The sequence below is a fragment of the Lygodium microphyllum genome, chromosome 21, assembly GCF_053477565.2.
Source record: "Lygodium microphyllum isolate KBCC chromosome 21, Lygodium_microphyllum_v1.1.10, whole genome shotgun sequence".
In the NCBI taxonomy this organism is placed as follows: Eukaryota; Viridiplantae; Streptophyta; class Polypodiopsida; order Schizaeales; family Lygodiaceae; genus Lygodium; species Lygodium microphyllum.
In genome coordinates this window covers 46,967,673-46,985,594 of record NC_141155.1, presented here as the reverse complement: position 1 = coordinate 46,985,594, position 17,922 = coordinate 46,967,673, and the positions used below count along the sequence as shown (strand labels likewise).

Genomic DNA, 17,922 nt, shown 5'->3' with positions numbered 1-17,922 from the left:
TAGAGAGCTCAGTTTCCATGGTAGATCCTAGCTCTAGCATATTGGCATCATTTTGTGATGAGGCGAATTCTCTCACTTGCTCCATCCCAAAACTCTACTCTTAGATGGATTTCAATAGAATTTTTTGTATAGTCTGCGTGCCAAATCGAGTCATGCAAAGGTAATAAATTCAGCTCTGGTGTATATGGGGCAACAAATCCATGCTAGAGCTGTACCCACCTCATCCCAAGACCACATCACAATGGATTTCATCGAGTGTGATGTAGCCTTTGCCACCTATGTTTTGTGCACTAATGTGCAAGATAAAAATGAGGAAGATATCGATGCACCCTCTCAGTTGTAGCTATAGTATTTTGAGAAGGAGCATGAGAAAATCACTCTCGATCCAAGTGAGGAGGAAACACAAAGCTTAACTATTCTACACCCACCTCCTTGCCCTGCTAAGATGCTGAGCAATGAGCCACCCCTTGCTTCTCTCCACACTATCATCATTAGAGGGGGTTGAATACCTATTCATGCCAGATGTGCTAGAGATTTTAGAGATAAGAGAAGAAGAACTATATTGTATCATGGTGCATGATGTACATATGATTTTATAGATTTTGATGTGCAAGATGTTCCACCGCATGTGGATGAGGTAGCTCGAGATGATGGCATGAGTGTCAATAACATCTTTGCCATTATGAGCATCCTAAGGATGTGGTGCTAGAGTACGACATCTCCGACTAAGGCTTTGAGCGCTTGTAGGAAAGCCTTTTTGGTCCTCGACCTGACTACACAATACCTTCCAAGGAGAGAGATGAGGGCGGCCCAGTTGCAGGAGTAGGCTTGGATGCTCCATTATAATGGTGGTAGATGGATGATATGAAGAAGGTAATGTTTTTAGTTTTTAGTGCAACTTCACCCATAGGGCTTCTAGGGAATTTGAACCCACAACATGAAGTAGGAGCCCTATCCGTAGGCTCATGTCTAGGGGACCTGAATCTAGGGATTCAAATTCAAGCCCCCATACACAACCCTGCGGACATGGCTCCTTCCACGGGTCTGATCCAGGTTAAATTTCATGTGGTGGATTCACATGCCCTGAACGCTCTATGGGTGAAGTTACACGCAAAACTGAACTATATATTTTTAACACTCCATGAATAGTGAGTCTGATATTGAACTTATGTGATGCAAGACATTATCTATATAGATGAGTTTTCATCTAGGCAAGGTGACTGATTTGATGGCCAAGGAAGGGTATAGGACTCCGCATTGAAAGAGTACATTGGCGAGCTTATTAGTGACATAGTAGTATTTCATAAGACATGTTCTTCTACTTTCGCTGAGAACTTCATGAAGCTGAGGGCACTGATGAAGGCTAGCCGCTTCTAGACAATCTTGACCAACTCCAGGTTAGATAAAGTAGTGTTGCTTCCACGTTTGAAGTTGCTCTACTTGTTCACAAGTACTAGGTTTAGTCCACTTTTCTCCATGGTGGACCATGGTATGGTTGCTGAAGTTGAAGACTGCACCAGCATTAGGCAAGAACTTTTGGGGCAAAAAGTATTGTTGCCTATGATAAAGAGTAGCTCTGACCATGGGGAGCCTAGCTCCAAGAAGTCTTGGATAGATTAGATGTATTTACTATCTAATGATGTCTCTTTTGCAATATAATGTAGTTTATAATCTTTTCTTGTATTAATATAGATCGATGTTGGATTTGTGTACAATGTAGTTTGTGATATGTGTCATTTATTATTATTTATAATTGAGTGTAATGCTTATTTGTTAGATTTATATACAACATGATTCATTTTTTAAATTTAATATATAGCACTTTATCGAATTTGTGTGTAGTATTTATTTATCCAAAGATATGTAAGGATAACTTAAATAAATAAATAAAACAAATAACAAGTGACTAAATAAAAATAAGATGTGCCAATAAAATTTGTAATCATATTCATAATAATTTACAAAGGATCCAATACAAGCAAGGTTTTACAAAATCATTTCAGAAGCTAGATTCTATAAATGTTTCACTAGTAGACCCCTTTTGTTTTGTTGCTCTCCGCCAGGACTATCCCTCCATCATCGAAAGAATCTCACTATCCTTCCATAGATCCCCATCAGTGATGATGACCCTCCTTTCATGCACTGTTGCATGGACCAAGTCTTCGAAAAAGTCAATGATTAAGGCTTCAGCAACTTCTTGTAGTGCAAGGAGGGCCTGGGCAGAGCTCACTAATTAGGTCAATCCACACCTAAACTATCAGGGAAGTACCTCATGCTATTTCTAATCAGTATATTATGCATTGTCTTCTACACCACCTTTTGGAATGTAGTCTTTGGTATCAAGAGGTGCGTAGTCTTTTGATAATGGCGGATCTCTTGAAGGGCCATTGTGCCTAGCTTCCATCGACGCTTGCAATGGGGCGTGGTGGTGGTGGTGGTAGTGGAGCAAGGAGAGGTTGTCTCTACACGAGAGTTGTTGGGGGAAATCTCTGAGCCGCTTGCTTGGTGCGTGCCATGTCTTCTAGCAGTGAGAACTTGAAACACAGAACTCAAATGGGTAAAATCAAGTGAAACTTTCGACTTATAGTCAAACTTTTTAAAAATCCATAAACTTGAATTAATGTATCCATATTTTAGAAAAAATATGACTAGTGATCTGATTGAATTGAAATTTTACGTGTGGACTCTTCTAGGACACATCAATCACCCCAAAAAATTTGGCCCCATCAAAAGCCTTTGGAGACACTTGGCTGGAGTCTCGCGTGTAGGGCCCTGAATCTAGGAAATCAAGGCTCCACACACAAGCCTCTGGCCAGAGCCTCTAGCCAATTGTCGGCCACTAGGGGGCTATTATCACACTCACAATACACTCACTAGATTCAGAAGAGTGTTGATCTCGTGAACTCTTGCATGTGCCTTCTTGATAGGAATCTTGGAACGTGCCATGGTTTTGATAACATATGATAGAAAAGTGGAGGGTAGACTAAAGAGTAATGAGAAAAAATGAAAGGAGAGACTTGACTTAAATACAGAGCTTCTAAACTCAGTGTTGTATAAATGAACTTTAAAATTACTTTAGTATAAATGAACTTTCAAACTTACTATAGCATAAATGAACTTCTCTCTCTCTCTCTCTCTCTCTCTCTCTCTCTCTCTCTCTCTCTCTCTCTCTCTCTCTCTCTCTCTCTCTCTCTCTCCACCCTATCCCTCCCTTTCTTTGTCTCATGCCACCCCCATGCCCCTCTCTCTCTAGCTAGTGAATGTTCCAAGGTTTGGATTTTTTAAATCTTTATCTTAGGATTTCAAAATCGATTTTTCATAATTTAAAATTTATTTTTTGAAAGTTTTAGCAAGATCTTGCATCTATAGTCAAATAAAGGACTCAAATAGAGATAACCTTAAACTTTACTCTCGAAGATAGGCATTGTTACATTGTCCCTTCTCCCAAGAAAAGTAATTTAAGATTAATAGACCCGAAAGATAGATAAATCAATATCAAAACTTTGAAAAACATGGTTCGAACCTTTGTAATTTTAAACAAAATCTACAAAATGCTCTTTTAGCTAAATTCAAATAGACAAACCATCTAAAGCTTAAGATAGGAGTGTTAAAGACATCTCATGTTTAAGATAGGAGTATTAATGAGCCATATCCTTAGTACCTATACTCTCTCTTGGACTCTAAATGTATCAAAGTTGTACTCTTTATCTAGGTTTCCATTTCTTTCTATCTCTCTTGGGTTGCCAACCATTTTGCATGGCATTGTCTAGCTGTGTTGTTTTCATATCTTGCATTCCTCACTTCATATATTGCCCTACTTATAGATTCTATATTGTCTCATAGAATTGAAATCATTGATACCACCTCCATGCTCCGTTGCCTTTTGAAAAGCACAACGAGCTTGCCAATGAGATTATTCCATACCTTCAATTGACCATACTTCTAAACTCCTTTGATCTGCAAAGTATAGACCATGTGCCTCAAGCATATGTTGCATAAGAAAGAGAGTTAAGAAACACAAACTAATTCTCAATGATGATATATTTTTATAATGGTGACAATATTAACCATGTGGTGTGTTATGCTATTTGAAGTCCATGCCTCCACCATAGAGTTGCGAAATTTAGCAATTGCCTCTTTAAATGTATTGGCATCACCATTCCTAAATCTCAACTTTTGTAAGAGAGTTGCTAATCTATCTAGGTGTATCCACACTTCTGCCTTTGCAATCCTTATTCTTCTCCCAATACTCCAATTTGGAACAACAAGGTGCAACTTTTTCCATGCTTCATACTTCTCTAGTTGTTTCACAAGTATATTGACTTTCTCATCTCAAGGTGGAGATCCAAACTTCCTAGCCTTAGGTCTGCCAAAGCATGGTTTGCAAGGGATGTTTTCACTCTTGCCCCAAATTTTTCTCGTCCTTTTTTATTTCTACTTGGCCCCCATGCAATCCAACTTTAGAGAGGACTTGTTATACCTTCTTGTATGTAGCATTAGCTTCTAACATAGGCTGCATCTTATATGCAAACCATATATATTCATATACGAGCTTCTCAATTATTCTAACCAAATAATGCAATGTGTGAAAATGAAGCCTTGTTAATGGTATTTCCAAAATAGGATGCAAGTTTGGATCCATTGGGACTAGCACTCCATTTCTCATGACTTTTTGATCACGTGTTGGACACCTTCTTGTCCTATCTTAGCGATCCATTCTTTCTTTCCATATTTTCATTTCTTCCTAGTCTACATACAATATATGCATGGAAATTTTGCATTTTCTATATTCGATAAACCAAACATACACTTCATTGTTTTCAAATCACCTGCAAGATGCCATTCAACTTGATATCTATTCAAAGGACATAGTAGATGGAAATCTCAAAGCAAGGTTGTGTAGCTGCAAAAAGTTTTACTAGCATAGTTTTTTTCTAATTGCATAAAATTCACTTCCCTAGCTTCTTTCTCCTCCACTTATTGGAGTTTTGGATATTAGAATTCTATGTGTGTTTGTATACATGCATGCACACACACACACACACACACACACACACACACACACACACTCTCTCTCTCTCTCTCTCTCTCTCTCTCTCTCTCTCTCTCTCTCTCCTTGCATTTGCAAGGAATGCTAGGCTACTTTGCAGAGCGCAAAGTTGTCGTCGCGATGAAGCAGCCTCGGGGAGTCCACCTTATAAAACATGTTAGATACCACATGAATTCAAAAGAAAGGATATTATATTTAGTAAAATTTACATGATTATATTTACAAAAGGGGTTTTTAAATTATAAATTTTTTAAAAATGTAAGTTTAGTAAAGTAAAATGGGTCATTTTAAGGCCTTATAGCATGTAAAGAAAGGGTATTTCTTAATACCCTTTGAATGCACTTTATATAGATGATTTCTTATAGGTGGGTCCCCCCCGAGGGAAGTGAACTTGCTATGCTTTAGTTCTTCTTCCACACATTGGAACTAGGGGATGTTAGGATTGTCTCTCCTCTTTGTTGAGCATGGTGTTAGGTTTAAGTAGGATACAAATTTTATTACATTTTTAAGGGTAAGGAGTTAAGACCTACCATTACGTTTTTTAAACAAAAATATTAGAAACAATGGTCCTATGCTAGTGAAGGAGGTTATCAATTTTCTCTCTCTCTCTCTCTCTCTCTCTCTCTCTCTCTCTCTCTCTCTCTCTCTCCATGGGAAGAGGATGCTAAGAGACTATGATAACTCAAATCCTACTTATGCTACTTAGAGGACATGGAGAGGGCATGCCACTTAAGGAGATAGTGTTGGCTTACACATAGGTGGAGATGCTCAAGATAACCCAAACAATTATCAATTTCCATTCCAATCAAAGTTTTTAGGAAACCTCTTGTTCCACCCTTTTCAAATGCTTCATCAACTTTGGACTTAATGATTTAGTTCATGGCTAGTGTCCATATGCATCAAAGCATCATGGAGAGGGGTGAATGTGCACCTTTTACAAGTTTTACTTAAGGCAATTGCTAACATATTTATGTCTATCCCAAAGCTATAGTAATGACTTCAACGAAGAGCTACTAATATATGCAAAGGGTGGGTATCCCCCTTCGTGGAATACCTTCTATGTGATATTTAGGTGAATTGAGCAATTACATTTTAAAGAAAGTAGGATTTATGAACATATTGATATCACCCATGTGTATATTAATTGCTCTAGAAGAGAATATAAAATTATTTTCCTTACATATTTTTAAGGGACTGTTCTAACTCAATTTAATATTTGTGGAGCCATAAATTTTTGTATAATAACACAAGAATTTTGAACAATCATAGGATCAAGTTCTCTCCCCCTTTTGCAAGGAGAATAGACTATTAAAAATTTGTTTTAAATAGGTGATCACATCATTGTAAAGTTGTTGGAGCCATAGTTTACAATACACACATGTGTGAACTCATAAATATATGCACATGCACACACATAGACATGTTATTTGGATACCATTTTATTGACTAAATAGTAAATTTTATTGAACCAAAGATGCAGGATAGAGCCCAATAGGTGGCATTCAACTACTAAAAGTAATATTTAAAATTTAGATGACTTTTTTCTTTTCAAGCTAAAATTAGGATGCTTAAGAAATTATGTGAAAGTAGTCATCTTTAAGCCCCAAAATTGTAAGGATTGTTACACTTAGACATATTCCAGGGTAGATATATCATGTGTTGAGATTGACTGTTTTGACATTTGAGAGAGAGAGAGAGAGAGAGAGAGAGAGAGAGAGAGAGAGAGAGAGAGAGAGAGAGAGAGAGAGAGAGAGAGAGAGAGAGAGAGAGAGAGAGAGAGAGAGAGAGAGAGAGAGAGAGAGAGAGAGATAGAGAGAGAGAAGAGGAGAAAAATGAGGAGAGAGAAAGAGAGAGGAAAGAAGGAAAGAGAAAAATGAAGAAAAAAAAAGAAAGAAGATAAAAATGAGAGAGAGAGAGAGGAGAAAAATGAGGAGAGAGAAAGAGAGAGGAAAGAAGGGAAGAGAAAAATGAAGAAAAAAAAAGAAGATAAAAATGAGAGAGAGAGAGAGAGGAGAAAAATGAGGAGAGAGAAAGAGAGAGGAAAGAAGGGAAGAAAAAAAAAGAAGATAAAAATGAGAGAGAGAGAGAGAGAGAGAGAGAGAGAGAGTGAGAGAGTGAGTGAGTGAGGAAACCAAAATATAATGTGTAGGGAGGAAGTGAGTGTTACACACTAAGAGTGCGTAAGGTAAATATCCCCAAGTTGACTTTGGCACAACATAACACGTCACGTCACAACACGTCACGACGCGTCACGGCACGGCACGACGCGTCACGGCACGGCACGACACGGCACGGCACAGCACGACACGGCACGGCACGTCACAACACAACACAACACAATTGCAAGAAAAGAGTGTGAGAGAGTTTTGAGAATGAGAGTGAGAAGATGTTTTAGATTGAGAAGGATTTACAAAGGAACGGGTAATTCGAAGATGGCGCAACACGCTACCAATTCTCGTCTCAACACCGTTTGGTAAGGAAGCAAGAGTATGCTCCCTTATACACTCCCCCCCCCACGAGAAAGCTCAATGTCCTCATTGGGCGAGAGAGGGACTGGATTTTTGACTCAAAAAGATCGGGGGTCTTAATCCACTCCTAGAGAGTAAATCAGTGTCTTAGCCCGCTATTTACAATAGAAGTAGTACAAGCCATGTCTTATCCATGGAATTTTTACAAGTGTGAGATAAGACGGATAGTTAAAGATTGGAAATAGTATGCCTTGCCCACTGACTCAATTACACTTGTGGAACAAAGGACTTTGCGAAAAAGATGAAGTATATTGGTTCTGTCCACTACTTACTTATAGAAGTTGTGAGACAGAAAATCACTCAGGAGGTAAAGATGGATGATAAAGATCTAGATTTTCTCTTTCATTGTAGAACTGAAGGAGTAAGTCATGAGCATGTTCGATGACTAAGGGTTCAATGACCCATGCAGCTTCTTTGATTGGGCGATTCTTCCATTTGATATGGAATTCGGGATGTTTGCCGGTGAAACGAGTTGCCAGAATGATTTCAGGTTCAAAGGGTAGATGTTTAAGTTGATCTGGCAAAGGACGTTGGCGACCGAATCTAGTGTCGGCGTGGAATCTCCGAAGTAGTTGTACGTGGAAGGCATCATGAATTAAGACATTGGGTGGCAACTGTAGTTTGTAGGTCACATCATTGATGCTGGTCACCACCTTGTAGGGACCATAATATTTGTTGTTGAACTTCGGAGTTAGGTTTTTGGGCAGATCTATGTTTTTGGAACTGACTAACACCAAATCACCAGGAAAGAACTGTACATGTTTGCGGCGATTGATGTTGTATCTCTTGGCTACTAGAATCTTGTTTTGACGAAGAGTATCTTGGGCGACTTGCATGTGCTGTTTCCAGTTGAGCAGAAACTCTTCAGCATCTGGATCTGAAATAAATTGCTTGCCTGCTGCTAAGGCCATGGGAGTGATGACTTCTTTACCAGTTGCCACCTCAAAAGGAGTAAACCCGGTAGAACTATGAAGAGTGGCGTTGTAATGAAACTCCAGGATATCCAGAAATTGAGCCCAATCTTTCTGATCTGCTCGAACATAGCTTCGAATGTAGTCTTGAATACCCTGATTGAGTCTTTCTATCTGCCCATCGGTTTGTGGATGATATGCTGAAGAAAACCTTAGTTGCGTATCCAATAACTTGAATAACTCCCGCCACATGTTGCTGAGAAATCGGGGATCCCGATCTGAGATGATAGCCAAAGGTAGACCATGATATTTGAAGACTCTTGAAAAGAACAATTTTGCCACCCTGGGAGCTATGATGGGAGGTTCTGTTGGAATGAAATGAGCTTGCTTTGAAAAATAATCAACTACTACAAAAATCGTTGTACACCCATGAGACTTGGGAAGCTCTGTAATGAAGTCCATACTGACTACGTCCCAAGGGCGGGAGGGTACGGGCATCTCTTGCAGCTCTCCTTGTGGCTTCATGCGTTGTGCTTTGACCATTTGACAGGTAGGAATGTGTGAACATATTGTGTAACATCATCTCGCATCTTCGGCCAGTAGAAGAATCTTTTAAGCCGATCAAAGGTTCGGATCTGACCGGAATGGCCCCCAATAGGACTATCGTGACACTCCTAGAGTATTTGATTGCGGAGAGCTGCCACCTTCGGAACATATAATGCTGACTGATAATGAATTAGTCCATCTTTGATTTCATACATGCCCCATGGTGTTTTACCTGATTCTATGTCTTTGATTAGCTGCTCAGCTTCTTCATTTCCCTGCATGTGCTCTTTAACTTGATCACCAAATCTACTTTCAGCCACTGTGATAGCTTGTAACTCAACTCTTCGACTAAGAGCATCTGGCATTTTATTAGAAGACCCAGGCTTGTGTAAAATCTCTATATCAAACTCTGCTAGGAAATCCTGCCATCTAGCTTGCTTGGGAGAAAGCTTGGGTTGGGTTTGGAAATATTTAAGAGAGATATTATCTGTGTAGACCTTTGTGGGTTTGTCTTGAACATAGTGTCTCCATTTTCTTAAGCAATAGACCACTGCGAACATCTCTTGTTCATGGGTTGCCCACCTCCTTTCTGTAGCATCCAATTTCTTAGATTCATAACAGACTGGGTGTCCATCTTGCATGAGGACGCCCCCGATGGTGTATGCTGAGGCATCAGTATGGACTTCGAAAGGGTGGGAAAAATCGGCCATCTTGAGTACTGGTGCCTGTATCATCATTTGCTTGAGTTGGTCAAAAGCCTGTTGTTGCTGATCTATCCACTAAAAAGTAGTTGTGGGGGATGTCAAATCTATTAATGGTGCTGTAAGCTTGCTGTAGTCTTGAATAAAATGTCGATAGAAGACTGTAAACCCCAAAAATTCTCTGAGTTGTGCAAGCTTAGTAGGGGGTTGCCACTTCGTGACCGCCTGCACCTTCTTCGGATCAATTGCAATACCATCCGGCTTTATCAAAAAGCCCAAAAAGTCTATCTTCTCAACTGCAAACTCGCACTTCTCTGGCTTAACATATAGTTGATGTTGGCGGAGGCGGGAGAAGACTTTGTGCAAGTGCTCCAAATGCTCCTCCAGGGTTTTGCTGTAAATTAAGACGTCATCAATATAGATGATTACAAAGTCATCTAGGAAATCAATAAAAACTTTATCCATTAGTTCACAAAAGGTTGCTGGTGCATTGGTGAGTCCCTCAGGCATCACCAGCCATTCATAACTGCCATAACGGCTCCGAAAAGCTGTCTTTTCTTCGTCGCCTTCTGCTATGCGAATCTGATGATATCCCGACCTCAAGTCGAGACGCGTGAAGAACCGGGCACCTTGAAGCCGATCCAATAAATCATCAACAACCGGCACGGGATATCGATTTCTGACTGTGAATTTGTTGAGAGCCCGGTAATCTGTACATAGCCGGAGGGATCCGTCCTTCTTCTTAACAAAAAGAACTGGGGCTCCATAGGGGGATCTACTTGGCCACATGTGCCCAGAGGCTTCCATTTGACCAATCTGCTTCTTGAGCTCCACCAATTTCGTGCCTGTCATCCTGTAAATTGGCCCAGCTGGAGGTTGAATTCCTGGCACAAGATTAATCTTATGATCGACACTTCTACGAGGAGGCAACCCATCGGGCAAATGGTCAGGCATGACATCTTGAAACTGATTGAGGAGCTCTTGCACCTTGTCGTTACCTATGGTCCAGATAATCTGCTGAATGACTGGGTCTTCTTGAATTAGGCGTGTAATGCAAAGACGTAACTGTCCCCCATGTTTCAATTCTTTTTCTAGCTGCTTAGCCGTAATTTCTGACATAGATGAGAGTTGATTTTGATCCGGATTTGGGTGATGTTGAGCATCTGCATCCCCTGTGAAGATTGGGATGGGAACGGGTTGGGGTGGAGAGATCGATTCCTGATGTTGTTAGGGAATTTTGGGCTTTGTAGGTATGGCTTACCGCTGGAGCCAAAAGCACCTATGAGGATTATGGTGCACTGCTGCCCGAAGAACTGTTGATGAACCTTGCTTAACTGGTGTATGCCTCTGAGGTAACTGTTTGGGAACCCATTTGTGTGTATAATTAGTACGAATAGTAGAAATTGAGGGACTCACCCGGTTATTGTTGAGATAAGTAGTCACTGGGATTGGCGATGAAGATCTAGCAGGATCCTGAGACCTGCTACGAAAGTATGGAACCCACACCACTGTGGTTGGGGTTTGAAGATAAATCTTGTTTCTTTGCATCCCCAAAATTTGCTCCACGTGATGATCTACCCAATCCATTCCTAAAATGCCCTCAAACCCATCCATGGGTACAACAATGAAGTTTAACTTTGCTCGCCACTGCCCGATTTGTACTAGAACATCCTTTGCCATTTCACAAGCTTTATAGTTTCCCTGCACAAATGAAACTTCAAGCCCAGACGCCCTCGAGAGGCTGACGCCCAGGCGTGCTGCTACCTGCGGTGAAAGAAAATTATGTGTGGCACCTGTGTCCACCATTAAATTTTGCGAAACGTCTTCCATTGCTGCCTGAACATACATATTGTTGATGTGAGGAATAAAAACAGGCATGGTAGTAGAGGTGTTAGCCTCAACAGCGCCCACTCTAGCTTTCTGATCCCAATCCTTGCCGTCTTCTTCAATTTCTGTAATGTGAACTGTGGATGGGGGCAATGTGGTATTAGCTTGAACATAAGCTGCCCGAGATCCACTTGTTGATGCCGTTGCCCCTTTTGAACAGTCTCGAGCGAAGTGAGGCCCTCCACATAAATTACATGCGATGGGGCCTCCTCTTCCTCTATATCCACTAGAATAACCCCCTCGTGAGGAAAAATTACTTCGACCACCTCCTCCACCTATAGATCTGAAAGTTGTAGATGTACTAGCAGGGCTTGAGTCGGTCCTTGTGCCTTCCGTATACTCAAATCGAAGGGGTTGTTGACTTGACCATCCCGTTTCTGCACTAGCATTAGTTTGATTGAACCCTTGAGTTGTTCTTGGAGCCCATGATGTGCCACTCGAAGATGTATTGCGCATGGATCCGGCTTGCCTACCTTCAAAATCCATTAGCCTTTCAGCCATATTCATAGCCTCTGCAACTGTAGCTGGCTCCTGCTTTTCTATTTCTTGACGAGCCCACCGTTGCAACCCATATAAAAAACCATGTAGCTTTGTCGTCGGATCCATGTCGTGAAGCTGAAGCATAAGAGATCGGTATTTTTGAATGTAATCCCTCATTTTTCCAGTATACTACTTGAGGAACCGCCATTCGTCTCTGACTTTGAATGGCTCATTCTTGGGAACAAAGTAATCTATCATCGCTTTTTGTAGATCTTCCCAAGAAAGTTTACCCCCCTGCTGTTCCTCCTCAAACATAAGCCACTTAGCCGCGTCTCCATCTAATAATTGAGCTGCTGCGAGACCTTTGCGGCGGCTTGAAATTTTCATTCATTTCAGGTACCCATCCACCTCACGGATCCATCTGTTTAGGCTGACAGAGTCTCTTTCTCCTTTATATTTGTTCGGAGGTTGTGGTTTAAATTTTCCCAAATCATCCGAAGATGAATCATCCCGATCTCTTCTGTCTTTTTTTCTGCGTCTTCTATGTGGTTCAACTTCATTATCTGTTTCAGCTTGAATTTTTCCCATAGCTTTGGGCAACATTGTGGCCAAAAGATCTTGCATCATACCCCTCATGGCCTCAATAGAGTTGGGTTCCCTATGGAACGCCACTCTTTCCTTCAGTGCTGCATCCAAATCATCCTCATGTTCCGTTGGGTACTCTTCCCCAACCTCCATTTGAGGTTTACTAGCCCCAATTCCAAGGGCTACTGAGATTTCATCTCGTTCCTCTCTAGCCGCACTTTTATTTCTGTTGCGTCCACCCATTTTTGATGACACAACTAGCTTTCCACTATGATCGCTCCCACGCCCGTAGAAGGACCTGCCTTCGCGTGAGGAGAGGCTCTGATACCAAGTGTTACACACTAAGAGTGCGTAAGGTAAATATCCCCAAGTTGACTTTGGCACAACATAACACGTCACGACGCGTCACGGCACGGCACGGCACGACACGGCACGTCACAACACAACACAACACGATTGCAAGAAAAGAGAGTGAGAGAGTTTTGAGAATGAGAGTGAGAAGATGTTTTAGATTGAGAAGGATTTACAAAGGAACGGGTAATTTGAAGATGGCTCAACACGCTACCAATTCTCGTCTCAACACCGTTTGGTAAGGAAGCAAGAGTATGCTCCCTTATAGTGAGGAAGTGAAGTTGCAGTGGAGCTCCATCATGAAGTTGCTTCGTGGCTACTTCACATGATAGCATTTCACATGCAAGGAGTACTACTCATATGTTGTGTAACTAATATAGTCCCCCTTATCCTATAGTATAAGGGCAAGTTAAATCAATAGATTGGCACCTAAGTCTACCCGATTAGGTCCTTTTATCCAAGGGAGTTTTATGATATTCTAAAAAGTATATACATAATGTTACTCTCACATTAAAAAATGTTAAGCATTTAACTTTGTTTATAAATAGATGGAGTTATAAACTAAGAGTTTATGAGAGAGTGACAATTCAGGGACCAATGGAGTGCCACAAGGTTTTCCAAAATATAGTATCTAAAACAATCTATATGGCTCAATGAAATTATAAATCGATCACTTCACACTTGACTCAAATAAAAACTTCTAAAGTTCTACGTGATTCATATATATATATTTATGCCATAAGGGTTGTTTCCCTAACATCTAAGGTGAGTGCGGTGCTGAGCTGGATGGAGCTTTTTCAGAATTGTTTGTAATAAATCTCTCAAGATAGTAAGCCTTGTGATGATGGTACACATTGTCGATCATCGATACAAAATTGTACCCTTTATCTTTATCTATTTTTTAATTGACATGAAAATATAAAAAGTTGTAGTGCAAAGCTGGAACTTGATACGACTAGATTGGGGGTCGGGGTACGATGCGTTCTGCCTTGGGAGTGCGTGGCACGTGCCCATTCATTTTTCTGTGTCCTACGTGTACATAGCGTGGATGAAATGACGGTACACGTGAATCGTGTGTTATAGTTTTCCATTTATTATAAATATATTGATATAGATATATTTTAAATATAGCGTAAATATAATAAATTATGGCGGGTTCATTCACATTGGGAAAGAGGCTGACGTGATAAAGCCTGCCGAGTCCAGACAGTATGGTACAGGCCCATTCGGACGATTATCAAAGGTGCTGCCTATAACTTATAAGTGAGGCCTATCTCCTCGATAGGCTCATCACGTATTTGCATGGCTAGGCGGCTGTGACTCTCTCTCTCTCTCTCTCTCTCTATTGCAATTATCTCACGTCCTAACTCCGACGTCTCTCTCCCTCTCTGTGTGCCTCTGCGGCAGACGCCAAGATGGTGAAGAAATCTGAGCTGCAGTTCAATGACAATATCTTCCCCAGGAGGCTCATCGACGTGAAGGCCACCGTAGAGAGCCAAGGCAGCGTCTACTTCGTCGTCCCGGCCGACTGGGACTTCCATGTCATCTCCCACACATGGACCGACGCCATCTCCCAGCTGGCCACCGACTGCAAGGCCATCCTCTCGGCAGCCGGCTGGACCCGAGACGCCGACCCCCAAGGCCTCACCTACAACCAGACCTTCACCGACAAGCCCTTCGCCGGCCAGTCCCACTACCAGAGCCTCGTCCACTTCCTCTCCAAGCTCCAGGCCGATGGCGTCCAGAGGGTCTGGATGGATGTCCTCTGCATCAACCAGCTCGACTCTGTCGAAAAAGCCAGCGAGATGCTCCAGATGGGGGCCTACTACAACCTCTCCAAGGCCTGCTACATAGCCACCCATGGCATTGGCTCCCCCAATGGCTTCAAGATCCTCGACACCAACGCCAAAATCCCGCGCTGGTTCAACCGCGTCTGGACCCTGCAGGAGTCCATCTTGCCCAACAAGATGATCTTTCTGGTTGAAAAGTTCGATAGCAAGGTCATTGAGTACATTCAAGGGGAGACTGATCTCCACATAGAAGACAAGGCCTGGGTGGATTGGGACACACCCTTGAAGCATGTGAGTGGGGAAGGGGACTATTCCAGGAGGAAGGTGGAGGACCTGTACTGGCTGGGACCGAAGGCCTACTTTGACATGATGGGGACCCTGCTGAATGCGCGGATACATGGGTTCGGGGACCTCTCCGAGGAGCTGCTGGGAGACTTCTATGAGGCATTTGGGGAGCTGGCGGAGGAAGACCAGTACATATACCTAGAGACCCTAGTGAAGCAGATCAGGGTGAGGAACTGCTCCGTGGAGGAAGACAGAGTGATGGGCATACTGGGGCTGATTGGATTCAGGGGGGACCATACCCTCACTGCCAATCAGACCCTCAACATCCAGCTGGTGGCCCTGACTAAGCTGCTGTTCAAGGAGAAGGACCTGACCCACCTCATCATCAACCTGTGTGCAGCCGAGTACGAGGGCTACGAGTATGAGGGCATCTCATGGGCGCCGGACATGCGCGCGGATCCGGACACGAGCCGAGAGGAGTTCAGGAGGTATTTCATCAACTATGTGATCGTGGATAAGTACAGTGCAGTGGTGAAGGGGGTGGGGGACGATGGGAGCCTCACCGTGAATGCACAGTATGTCAAGGGGAACCTGATAAAGCTGCCTCAGAAGGGGTCAGATGAGGTCTCATACAGGCTCAAGGCAGGGAAGCTGACGGTGGACTTCAAGCACGACCTAGACCTTCAGGATAACCTGCCCCTCCATACCCACGCAGACAACATCAAGAGAGGGTGGGAGTCCGGCCTCCTCATAGCAGCGCCTAACATCCATCTCTTCAAGGACCTCCCCGACGAATATGCCCAAGGATTCCCCGTGTGTGAAGTGGCCCTTGTCCTGTTGGGCTATGCCCAAGACCCCCACCTTAAGGCCTCCAAGAAGGCTGCTACCACCGTTGTCCTCATGGCTTGCATCCCCCTTGGTGGCAACAAGTTTCATAAAATTGGCACCCTTCATCCCCATTCCACCCTTGCCCCACTTGTCAAGCGCCTCTTCGTCCACCCAGCCACTGACATCATCATTGGTGGTGTGGGTGGTGATGTTTCCCCCTACCTAGACCCAAAGTGCCAAGCTGTCCTTAAGACTCTCACTACTTAATCTTATATCCAATTTTGAAGATGCATATCCTTTCTTGCCTACTTAATATCACCTTGTTATGAAACCATGCATTTCCATTCGAACCATGCATTTCCATTCGAGTTATCTATCATTCCACATACTTCAACCATCCCCTAATGGAGAGAAGTACCCAACCATCCTCGCTCTATGTCTTGCACTTGTTGTCTTCTCATGAGGGCCTCTACTTCATGAGGCTATGCATCCAACATCATCAAAAATAATAATAATACAATGTACTCTTTCTTCTACACCTTTCATAATTTTCAAGACTACATTGTTGGTTATATTTGTTCTCTCTACCTATTAGCTCAAACAACCACAATGATATCTTCATGTGAATTATTGGTAAACAACCTACATAACTATTAGGGAGCTCAATCATGAATGCAAGGGAACAAGGGTGTCTATATGATTTGCAAATCAACAACCAACATTTGAAACTACTTTTACTAACTATGTAGTTGCCATGATGTGAGGGAACAAAAGTGGAATTTGTAGGATTTGCAAGTCAACAATCATATATTTGGATATACTCTTACTAACGATATAGTTAATATGATGAATACCATGAGATAAATCTAACATTGTTGAGATCGCCCAATTGTAAGTGCATTAGGATTTCTTAGCCCAACTGTAAGTGCATTAGGATGTTGCAAGTGTAATAGGTTTTAAAGTTATAATAGTATAGTACACCTACATAATGCATTTGTTTTCTTAAAATTGCCACACTATTGCAATTTGAATGAGTAAGGTGAAAATCTTTGACAAAAAAAAGAAGCTATAAACTTAACTATAGTAACAATTAGTGTGATAAACTTCGTACCAAAAATTTTCATTTTGAGGTTTGAATTAAGAATATGGAATGTTTTGTTTTGAATTTTTAGTCATCCCAAGTTGTTATTGTTTGCTAATTCCATGAGAAGTATGAATCAACTAAATAATTTTTTTTCCATAATTCATTCTCATTTTTGCCGATGTAACATTGCATTTGATTTCATATTTGCTTTACTTTTTTGTGTTGAAACAAAATCTCATAATTTATATCATTATGTTCCTCCTCCACCGCCTCCTCTTTTTATTTGTCTTCCTCTTGTTGCTCTTCCATTTTGTCATTATTGTCTTCATCTTATTCTTACTTGGCCCTACCTCTCTTCCTCTTCCTCTTCCTCTATTTTCATTTTCCCAAGCACTCTCTTGCTTTTTAGCTTCACAACCTTCCTTCTTGCATGAGCCCTCCCCCTTTCCCTTGGGGCCATGGGCGGATAAGAAGAAAGGTGACATTCACATCTAAATCAAGTAAAGTCATTAATCTTAATGATCATGCAGAGTTCAAAACTTATGTGGCATCATTTGGTTATCTCTAAAATGACTTCTTGTGGTATTTCCGTAGTAAGGGAAATCTCATTAGAAGATTTGAACTCATTTTCTCATTTTGGGCTCTATTGACACTCTTTTGTGAAAATTGAATATAATGTTTTATTCTACTAATATTTAGTAGGATGGTCGCAATCATTGTTCTTAGATAGTCTTAAACCATTTAAAAGAATGCCTCTAACCTTGCTCTTAGATAGGGTCTTTAATTGTTTTGTTTTGTCTTCTTCTTCATTTGCTTCTTCATTCGATGAGTACTTAGGCCTTTTCATTCAAAGTGCTTGCTCTTAGACAAGGTCTTTAATTGTTTTCATTCAAAGT

At 41.6% G+C, this 17,922-nt stretch overlaps 1 protein-coding gene across 1 annotated transcript; it reads left to right on the top strand.

The window, feature by feature from the left end:
* The first annotated feature begins 14,321 nt into the window (after positions 1–14,321).
* LOC148017967 (uncharacterized) lies at positions 14,322–16,524 on the top strand. Its single transcript, XM_087661623.1, has one exon. It carries the CDS (start codon positions 14,455–14,457, stop codon positions 16,207–16,209), a length of 1,755 nt encoding a protein of 584 aa, XP_087517749.1. The 5' UTR covers positions 14,322–14,454; the 3' UTR covers positions 16,210–16,524.
* Positions 16,525–17,922: the final 1,398 nt, after the last annotated feature.

What these genes read in the sequence shown, in the direction of transcription:
- LOC148017967 (XM_087661623.1), top strand. Translation starts at nt 14,455, where the DNA reads ATGGTGAAGAAATCTGAGCTGCAGTTCAATGACAATATCTTCCCCAGG.